Below are 10,490 nucleotides of genomic sequence, written 5' to 3'. Positions count from 1 at the left end.
CTCTTATAAGAACCCCTAATTTTTCCTTCAACTGGTTCATTTTCTTCATTCCCGTTCCTTCATCTCCAACTTCTAACTTGTTGATGATCCGAACCGAACAACCAAAATTTCTGAAATCAGCATCATCATGTCTGGGGGAAACAATATATCTAAGGAGGAGAGGAAGACTTTTCAGAAAAGAAAAAAGGTGTTGCTTGAAGTTGATATTGAGCCCCAGATTCACTGGTTTCATTTCGAATATGCTATTAAATGTTTGCCATATGGAATTACGTTTCCACAAGGATGTGAGTCTCCTGGTTTTCAACAAAGCTTTGTATGGTACTTGGATGATATGCAACATAATGTTGATGTGAAGGTTGAGGAATGTCAACGACAAGGTGGACCACAAGGTGTTGAACATCCACTGATAATAGAATATCCCGTTGAAAAGCTTGCTCAATTTTTTAATCAGCCAAATCTGAGCCGATTAATCAATATCTAGTAACCCATTTGAAATCCGAGTTCAGAATTATGAAGTTCGTAATAGTAATCGCAATAGTTCTGGTGTTGGAGGTGCAACAGAGGGTCAACAAGGACAAGGTGATGATAGTGATCTGGATTTTATGGATAAAGATGATAAAGTTACTCCCACCCATGAAGTTAAGTCTCTCGGTCCTGGATCGGATGATGAAAATTGGATCTTGTGTGCATATCACCCAAAATATAGTCCATTCAAAGTTCATGAATGAGTGGAAGCTGTTGCCTATCATCCCAACTATGATTTTACTTTTCATAATTTGTTTTGATAAATACAAAAGATGTAGTCCATACGTGGGAAGATCAAGTCTTAGACTGGGGCGGAGATTACCAGGGGCTTCCCATCTTAGAAAACCATGCCTAAAGGGGGTGTTCCCGCTCACGTTTCTTATTCTATGGGAATCTCATCTGGAAGAGCTTGCGGACGGACAATAGTTGTCCCGTTTTGAAAAGTGAAAAACAGATAATCCTGATAGTCCATTTTTGAGGTGAATCTATGTAACTTAGTGGGGTCAAATGGGGTCTTTGCATAAAAATCGTGTAATTTAGTTGAAATCGGGTAATGATTATCTATTTTTGGTTTTAAAAATGGATAATTTAATGGGGTCTTATAAAATTCGTATAAATTAAAATAGGTGGACCTAATAAAATAGAAAGCGGACAACCATTGTACGTCATCATCAAAGTCGGGAATCACTACACCTAGACTTTTCCCAATCTAACGTGGAAAGGAAATTGAGAATGGCTTGGAAAGAGCCATAAAACCCAGTCTTATGAAGGCAAGCCAGTAAGTTTGACAATTGGACAATAAAAGCTACCCGTTTATGGTGTGTTGATATAATAGATTGTATAATAAAAAAGAATTAAAATAAAGAGTAACAAAAGAAGAAGTGTAAAACAAGGTTGGCTGACCGGGAGAAGAAGTAACGGCCGGTACACCTAATTGATTGTGATTATTATTGTGTCAGCTACTTTTTTCACCCGGTGACGAAGCTAGGCGAGGACCGGGGATGACAGTTGTCCTCCTAGATTTTGCAAAATTGTTAATTTGAAAATGAAATTTAATACTTTGACATAATTATTCCTCCTGATATTTAAACATGTGGAAATATTTGAAGCCAAGTTTGATTCCTCTCTCTTCCACAAAATCATTATCAAGATGGTACGTATGTGTAGGCCAAAATATGAGGTCTACAGTTAGGATAACAGTTTTAGATTGAATTTATATTTTTACATTTTATGCAGGACTAAATTAACCTTTATAAATTACTTATTTTTACAAAAGAAATAATAATAAAAATAATTTCATTGATAATTGGTCAACACTTAGCATTGGCGTTTTCTGTAGGCATTTATCAGTCACCTTTATTTCTTGCCATTATTGTGATTATTTTCTCTCTCTATTATTACTACAGTACGTTTTTTTTTTTTTTGCATATTTTCTATACTATTTTAAGGATTGTCTTGAAAGTAATTACTAAATTGTGAAAATTATAATTTTAATCGAGCATTATAATTTTGATTTTCACAAGTGAAAATATAAAGAATAATGATTTTCACACGTGAAAATTAAAAAAAAAATCAATAGATTGTGAAAACTAAAGATGCACATTTCCTGTCCTGGGAGTAGAGACTTCGTATACTTACCTACATAGAGTTATGATTTGATAATCTGAATAGTTGATCAGCAAGTCTGGTCAATTATGGTTATTTTACAGGTGATTATCTCGATTCACACTAGTTAGGAGATTATAGTTGTCATCTTAAGATATACTCTTATATCAAGGGATAATTTTATAAGAATACAAGCTCAACTATTTATAGTGTTATGACCAAGGCTTGATTTAAAGACAAAGTATTACCAAATCCGTAAATCCTTAAGATATGTAATAAATATTTATTTCCGAATGTGATAAATACCAATTGTATTCAAACTAATAAACCGATGATACTCATAGTTGACAAACTAATATTAGCTAGCACACTTCCATTTACTTTGATAAATAGTAACTAGAGATACGCAAACCTTTAGGAAATGGTAAGAATATATTTGCGACATCTAAAAGCTATAGAAAAATCGGTTTCAAGATCTTACCTTGAGTGTGAAAGCAAAATACTTGAACATTAAGATATTAAAATTTAACACGTATTACTATGTCAACATTTATGAACAACTGCAATCTAACCCATGATCACTTCGATGTCTTCAGAAACCTTGAGATAACAGACACATCGAAAGTGCCAAATCCAGTTAGATAGTCCCGAATAGATCCTTGTTAGGGATCGATCCTGGATTAGATACATTGTTAGGGATCAGTCCTAGATTATGTCTTTAAAATCGGTTCTAGAGTATATCCTTGTTTGGGGTCAGATCTAGAATAAATCCGTGAATCACCTTTTGACTGCAGAACAAGTTTCGCAAGTCTATTTCCTTAACCTATGTAAACAAACAAAATTCCAAGGTATGGATTTATATGGAAGTTCAACACAGTAACTAATAACGAATTACTAATTAATGCAAGGTCGATAATACGAAGTTCATAGATAAATTATAATTTGTACCTTTATATACTCAAGTTGTTTATACAACTAGTATATCATTCCTTGATACTTTGATCATAGTGTATGACCAAGTCACCAATATTAAATTTATCATAAAAAAACTTTACTCCGCACACTATGTTTTCAACGAAACTTAAAAGAAAAAAATGATAGAAATAAAACAAGTCAAGTATGTAGTTATTATCCTCGAACTGAAGGATAATATCTTCGTTGTTACCGATACTTTTTCAGGTTCTTCGTGAGTAACAAGAAAAAGTCTCAATATTTCTATGTTCCTAGTATAACCTAAAAAAGTTGATTTTAGTAATCAAATCAAGCGACTCCGAGTTTTGGAATTAGCTTGACATACCAATATTTGGTGGGTTCAACCGAGCAAATGATCTAACTAGCATCATATAATATTCAAATTTTGATATGGCAAAACATTTATATTTTGGATAAGGTGACTTCTTAGGGCCATTAAAGAACAAACATCATGTTATTAATAAGGTTTGCAACAATAAATAAACTTCTATGTCTGATATGAATGCTGATCAGAGAGATATTTGCAACAATAAAAAATATGTTAGTTGGTGAACAACTAGAATGGGATATGTTATTGATAAATTGGGTTCAGTCCATAGTTTAAATGATAATGAAGATTCTGGGTATATCATTGGAGGCTTTACTGACAAAATATGCTATGAGATTCTAGGATGATACTACCCTATGATTTTGAGAAGTTTTTTTTGGAAGAAGAATATACCTCTAAAGGCGGACTTTATGATGTGGCCAATTTACATAAATCTTTGTCCACTATGAGCATGCTTAGACACAGAAGGATCAATGTACGAAGTGATATTTGCTTGTTTTGTAAGAAGAAAGAGGAAATTGTTGATCATGTTCTAGTTAGTTGCTATTATACTTTTGAATTGTGGTCATATTTTATTAAGACCTTCAAAATTTCTCAGGTGACTCCTACTACAATTTAAGAACGATTTAAAACTTGGAGGTTTAGCAATTTAAGGGGTATGTGCAAAGAAACTTGGTGGAAAGTGAATTATGTTGCTATCTGCAACTTGTGGAAGGAGATGAATAGTAGGCCCTTTGGTGGTAGAGTTAACAATGTTGATAAACTTACTACGCCTATAAGGCAGACTTTTCGGTGAAGAAATAGATTAGAAATACTACTATTAGTCAAGTGCTCTATAAGTGAGAAATTGTTTCTTCACATCATGTAGGTTGTGTTTAAATTTATTCCTGACTTATAATTATTTTTTGTAGTTTTTTTTTCTTATAATATATAACCTCGCAATCTAATGAAAGGCTTATAATTATTTTTTGTAGTTTTTCTTTCCTTTAATATAACCTCGCAATCCCACTTAAAAAAAGATGAAAAAATGAAAAAAATGAAAAGAAAAAGATAATAGGCGGGCTTAATCCTTCTTCCCAGCGAGGCACCAAATATAAGACGGGCTTGTTTGAGTGCCTTTTTTTCTTCTCGGTGAAACAGTTGGCCCTTCTCTGGTTCTCAATTCAAAGATAAGTAGATATAGAGAGAGATAAAAGAAGATAATCCTTCTTTCTCCCTCTCTTTCTTCTCTAGTTTCTCATTCTCTCCACAGCAATCACCACCACCACCAGATTCATGGCCGCGGTCTCTTCCATTTCCCCGAGCTTCCGTCTCTCATCAACAAAGAAATCTTCTTCCTCTTCTAAACTCACCACCACTACATCATGTTCATTTGTAAACCCTACTCGTTCCTCATCTTCATCTCGTAGAATCAGTTGTTCTTTACTAAAATCATCACCACTACATTACTCATCACTCCGCCACTCCCTCTTCTCCTCCTCCACTTCATCTTCTTCATCACCAGCTAAACCTAGTAAGAACAAGAGAATGAGTGTGAAGATGATGAGTGTAGATGCGGGGATAGGAGTTATGGGAACTAAATTAGGAATGATGACTTATTTCGAACCAGTTGGTGGTAAAGTTGTTCCAGTTACGGTTGTTGGTTTTAGAGAAGGAAATATAGTTACTCAGATTAAGACAGAAGCAACTGATGGGTATGATGCTGTTCAGATTGGGTATAGAAGGGTTAGGGATAAGAAATTAAAGAAACCTGAAATGGGTCATTTGAATAAGATTGGTGCAATTCCATTGAGACATTTACAGGAGTTTAGGCTTACTGATATTGAAGGGTTTGAACCTAATCAGAAATTGGTTGTTGAAGAAATTTTCAAGGAAGGTGATCTTGTTGATGTCTCTGGAACTACTATTGGAAAGGGTTTCCAAGGTATTATCTTTTGCCAATTTTTATTTCTTTCATTTCATTTTGAGGATTTAAAATTGGTTTGTTTCCTTTCTACTATTGATGAATTTGAGGACATTCCACTAATTGTAGTTGTAGCTGTACATTGAGGGTTACGGGGATGGTGTTTTAGTTAGGGGAAGCTAATGTATATATATGGGTTTTTCAATTGCCAAGGACTCTGACCAACCCATTGATGTTTTTTGGTTAACTGAGATAGAGTGTGGATAGAAATTAGAGGCGTAATCACATTCTGTAGTTTATTGTTTCTGTTGTCTTATTATTCTGAATGTCTTGGAGCAGATTAATAAGAGTATAGGTGGTGGCATTCTCGATAATACAATTTTGACTCCAATTAACTAAGTAGAAGAATACCGAGGGTTTTGATAAATACAAAGTATGTTAAGGGTTCAGGGTTAAATGTATTCAAAACAGTATGTAGACGTTTACATTCTCAGATGTACAGTTCCGATTCTAGTCAACCTACCCATTCTCAGAGGTACAGTCCCATCCCAGTTAACCCATTAGACTTGACTCGAGAGGGTTTTAAGTAAACTTGAACTCCTTCAAGTAAGAATTAGGTTGGGAATTTTAGTGGCATGTCATATCAGACTTGAGAATAATATTAACTTGCTTTCTCTCTTTTTGCTAGTTTAGAAATTCAACTTGAAATTGATGTGCCCTTCAATATGCTGTGAGCACAAGTTGCAGTGTTAAGCGTGGATCCACTATTTCATCACTAGCTCTAGGACAACACTTGTGCTACACCTATGTTGCAATTATAATGATACATATAAGAAAGTAGTTGTTGTGGTTATAAATACTCCCTTGTTTAACTTGAATGTGTGCTTAGGGTGTGCACATAAATGCAATGTCACATTTGATAATAATAACAGTTCTTGCTGTATGCTTGATTAGAGTTGTTTTTCTTTGAGGTGCAGAGTTGGTAGTGTTAAATGTGTCACAGTTTCAGAATCTGTGATAGCACTTTTAGGTACATGTATAACGTTTTGGATGATGAACATCATAACGTAAATGTTATGGTTAGATTATTTGGTTCGCTCTTGTTTAGCAGAAATCTGTTCTAAAAATGTGGATTGGACAGGAGTTGTATTACTGGGTTGATTGTTTTCCTTGTGCATGCTTTCTCATTTTTACTGTTTTTTTTTTCTTTCTAAATTCGTAGGTGGTATCAAGAGGTGGAATTTCAAGAGAGGACAAATGACTCACGGTTCCAAGAGTCACAGACAATTGGGATCAATTGGTGCTGGAACAACACCAGGACATGTGTACAAAGGAAAGAAGATGCCTGGGAGAATGGGAGGGACTAAAACCAAGATTCGAAAGCTCCCCATTATCAAGATTGACAATGACCTCAGGATCATTATGATTAAAGGGGCACTACCTGGTAAACCAGGAAATCTTTTGCGCATAGCACCTGCAAAGATTGTTGGTGTCAACATTCCCAAGAATTAGATCAAGCCGCATAGTTGTCTCCCTGTAATTCTTTTTGTTCTTCAGCATTCATTTTGTATGTTTATAAGAAGATAATTGTGCTCAGTTCATCCTCATGTCGTTCTGTATGATGTTTAGTAGAAGGTCATGTTTAAGTTCCTGTTAACTGAGAGCTTTTTTTTGTAACACATTATAAAGCTGGAGGAGTTGAGGCCTAACCTAAGTGCACTTTGTTGTTCTTTTTGTACATTTTCCCACCAGTAATGCAGATAATTTCAGTTTGAATGTGTTGTTCTTTGGTCTGGTTTTATGTCTAGGTAATAAACACCTCTCGTCATGAAATCAAAGACATTCTGAAAGATACTAGTCCAAACTACATGTTAAGATTTGCTGGTCATTTTATCATTAAACATTACTTGTTCGCAAAAGAAAAAAGAGAACTTGTACTATTAGCTACTGCCTAGCAACATTAAAACTTCTGTTCATGGAGAGGCTGCCTGATCGTTCTTCTCCGTATCTATACCCATTTATTTGGCGAAGAGAAGATCCATGATGCTTCTATATACCTGTCCCCTTTTGGTGGTGAGATGTTCCCCGACTTTATCCTCGTCTGCTGCGGTAACAACAAACCCCTTAGCCTTCATCTGCTCTAGCAATTCCTTACACTCCTCCATCTTGTCCTCCTTAGCAAAAGCTTCAAACACGGTCGTATATGTCCCCACATTGGGCCAAATTCCTCTGTTCATCATCTCCAGAATGTACTTCTTTGCATCTCCTAGTTTACCATCCTTGGCAAGTCCCTTGATAAGAACAGTATAAGTGTACGCATTGGGTTTGATACCAGCAGCAAGCATCCGCATGTAAACCTTAAGTGCCTCCTTAGAATGACCAGCATTAGCATAAGCCTCAATGACAGCAGTATGAGCTACAACTTCAGGCATATTGCCTTTGTCTTTGATAATACCAAACAACTCCATAGCTTCATGTGTGAGACCGTCTTTAGACAAAGCATCAAACATCTTGACTGCGCTATTCATTAAACCATCTGTTGTCCTCATCTTGTGGAATATCTCTTGAAGGTTTTTGGGGTCTTTGGGTTCTTCAATTACTGGTTTCTTGCTGAATGGATCATAAGGTGGTGGAAGCTTGCTTGTCAATGTCTTGTTCTTCTTTTTTTCTGAAACTTCTTCATGGTCGTCATCGGATTCTGAGTCGGATGAGGAAGGGAATGATACCGGACTGTTAGTGTTGGATTTGGAACTATAGAATCTTGTTTGGAGAGGGTTTGAGTGGAGGTTTGTGTAAGAAATTAGACGAGTAGTAGATGCAGCAGCAGCGGGTATTGGTAGTAATGGAGCTTTCAGCGATACAATTGTAGAGAAGCAATTGGATGAGATGGGTTTAAGGAGGAAGGAGAGGGGAATTTTGGTATGTAGAGAGGAACGAGAAAGAAGAAAAGCAGCTGCCGCCATTGCTGATTGTAACAACAAATGGAAACTAGGAAGAGGAAGAAGAAGAAGAAGAAGAGTGTAGAACCCTCACTTTGGCTAGGCTATAAAAACTGTAGGAGGCAAAACAAAACTAGAAGAAAATAAAAGGTCCTACCGGGAGTCGAACCCAGGTCGCAGGATTCAAAGTCCTGAGTGCTAACCACTACACCATAGAACCAATTGTGATGTTTTTTGTTTTTCATCAGTAAAAGTACAGTTTTTAATCGGTGCTTCCAAGCCAGGTATGATTGCTGGAATTTCAGCGACTGTGTTATCATTTATTTTTAATTTGAAGTATTCTTAATAAAATTAGTTAGATCGGTTCCAAACTGCCAGCCATATCTCTATTCAGAGTGTTCTATATTGCGGCTTATCAACTTTACCAAATTGTCAGTAAAGTTGGAATTTTCATATGATCACAAGTCAAGACACGTTCCATAGGGGTGAACCATATATCCCTCTTACCCACGGACATACCTAACTCGGGTAACATTTCCACATTAATTTTACATCCTTCTTCAAGGTTTACCCGAAAAATTGAAAAGTTACACAGTAATTCTATTTTTGATATGCAGATGCATCAGGATAAGTAAGAAAAAAATAGTAGTAATATGTTTGTTGTCATTCTGAATTTCAGGTGCTGCTTTTATGATCCGCAGCACCTACAATTGTCATCAACATTTTTTGTTTTTTTATTGTGTTTTAACCAAGCAGGTGCAAATACTGAAATACACGCGAACAACAAGTATACATACTAGCCGAGGTAATCATTACATTTGTTAACACGGATTCAAACAACACTAAATCACGCTGTAGCCAAGGAATATAAACTAATGCCAGTTGATGGTGATAGAATGTACTTGCATGGTTCCTGATCCGGTGCTGTTGATATTTCCATCTCTGCTGGACAACTTTGGATTGGTGAGCATGGGGAAGGTGGAGGGGAAGGAGGTGGTGGAGAGGGCGAAGGTGGCGGGGATGGAGGTTTAGAAGAACAGCAACACCAGCATCCGGCCCCTTGTGAACAATAAGAGGCTGACCGTTGAAGCCCACTATCCTCGCATGATTTGGTACATCTATCTTTACAGCCAACAGGCCCAGCACCAGTAACACATTCCCCTAATGACCTTCGTGACTCCCCTCTTTTACACTGTGGTACATACGCTGGTGCAGCCATCTCTGCAGTATATAATACAGAAACATTAACGTATCAATTCCACAGCAGTAATATGATTAAAACAACCCTTGTCTTAAGTAAAATGACATTTCTACTGTACTTTTGTTACACGACACTAGAAACTCCCACTGCTACAGTTAGTTATTTGATTGACCATCGCTTACTTAATACGACATCTATATATTGTTCATTATATCGTTCAAAAGAAAAATACAACAGTTAGGGTAAAAATTTGTTAAATGCGAACGTCAATAAGCTAGTTAGCTAATAAACTCGTTCCGACTGGTTAGAATTGAAATATAAGTACTGTTGAAAGTTGATCTCTGAAACTCTGGCTAAAAAAACAGAGTCAGAATATGGAGAAAGGCACTTACGCGAGAAGGAAACAATAACCAAGAAAAAAAGAATAAGAAAGAACTCGAAGACATATTAGATGCAGTCATTGTGGATGTCAATCACCAACACCGAAAAAGAAGAGAAGGTTGTTGTCTAATGATCAAGTACGAAAGGTCTATTTATAACAAAAAAGTAAGCAATCCTTGCTTATGAGTGTATTGCCCCCGGTTGGGTAGTGAATTAAATGGCATGCCCTAGTTGTGGACGGTGGAATATGAGGAGGAAGGTGAAACAATAAATAGATAAATTAAGTGAGATTGAGAAAATGGGCACGGTGAGAGAGATAAGATATGTGAATACTGGGGCTGGTATCACATGTGGACTGAAATCTTCTGTGCGGGCCTTGTATCTGGAGGAAATGAGCTTGTGGTAGGTGCGGCGGGGAATGTGATCAGAAATTGAAGCGGCTTAGTGGTCCTGGTCAATCCATTTGATTGCCCGACCTCAACATGATCTGGTCGGTGTGGTGCCTTTTTATTTTGTGATACTAAAACCATACACCTCGTTGAAAAAAATGAGGAAACGGTAATATGGACATTAAAATTGATATGACTAAGGCTTTTGACGGGATGGATTGGAGCTTCCTCATCACTATCATGAATA

General features: G+C 36.4%; 2 protein-coding genes, 1 long non-coding RNA gene and 1 other non-coding gene across 5 annotated transcripts; 1 reads left to right on the top strand and 3 right to left on the bottom strand.

Annotated features, from left to right (window-relative positions):
• Window positions 1-4,624: 4,624 nt before the first annotated feature.
• LOC113358074 (50S ribosomal protein L3-1, chloroplastic-like) lies at window positions 4,625-7,109 on the top strand. Of its 2 annotated transcripts, XR_003364177.1 has the most exons (3): window positions 4,625-5,354; window positions 6,556-6,962; window positions 7,018-7,109. XR_003364177.1 is itself a non-coding variant. In XM_026601584.1 (2 exons), exons 1-2 carry the CDS (start codon window positions 4,706-4,708, stop codon window positions 6,843-6,845), a joined length of 939 nt encoding a protein of 312 aa, XP_026457369.1. In that variant the 5' UTR covers window positions 4,625-4,705; the 3' UTR covers window positions 6,846-7,109. The 2 variants fall into 2 exon arrangements, 1 of the variants encoding a protein (XP_026457369.1); XM_026601584.1 differs by having other exon boundaries at window positions 6,556-7,109.
• Window positions 7,110-7,188: 79 nt separating this feature from the next.
• LOC113358073 (pentatricopeptide repeat-containing protein At4g38150-like) lies at window positions 7,189-8,599 on the bottom strand. Its single transcript, XM_026601582.1, has one exon. It carries the CDS (start codon window positions 8,294-8,296, stop codon window positions 7,352-7,354), a length of 945 nt encoding a protein of 314 aa, XP_026457367.1. The 5' UTR covers window positions 8,297-8,599; the 3' UTR covers window positions 7,189-7,351.
• On the bottom strand, window positions 8,421-8,492 carry TRNAQ-UUG. The gene has a single exon. It is a non-coding gene; the product is annotated as a tRNA-Gln (tRNA).
• Window positions 8,600-8,915: 316 nt separating the features above from the next.
• On the bottom strand, window positions 8,916-9,997 carry LOC113361910. Its single transcript, XR_003365409.1, has 2 exons — window positions 9,866-9,997; window positions 8,916-9,493 (listed from the first exon to the last, which is right to left on the bottom strand). It is a non-coding gene; the product is annotated as an uncharacterized LOC113361910 (long non-coding RNA).
• Between the last annotated feature and the right edge of the window lie 493 nt (window positions 9,998-10,490).

The sequence above is a fragment of the Papaver somniferum genome, chromosome 3 (genome assembly GCF_003573695.1).
Source record: "Papaver somniferum cultivar HN1 chromosome 3, ASM357369v1, whole genome shotgun sequence".
NCBI lineage: Eukaryota > Viridiplantae > Streptophyta > Magnoliopsida > Ranunculales > Papaveraceae > Papaver > Papaver somniferum.
Note: the sequence above shows the minus strand (reverse complement) of the source record. Positions and strands in the feature narration are given on the sequence as shown.

Bases quoted from the DNA above. Each gene is read 5' to 3' on its own strand.
- LOC113358074 (XM_026601584.1), top strand. From the start codon at position 4,706: ATGGCCGCGGTCTCTTCCATTTCCCCGAGCTTCCGTCTCTCATCAACA. The intron at 5,355-6,555 runs GTATTATCTTTT...CTAAATTCGTAG, and splicing joins TATTGGAAAGGGTTTCCAAG to GTGGTATCAAGAGGTGGAAT.
- LOC113358073 (XM_026601582.1), bottom strand. From the start codon at position 8,296: ATGGCGGCAGCTGCTTTTCTTCTTTCTCGTTCCTCTCTACATACCAAA.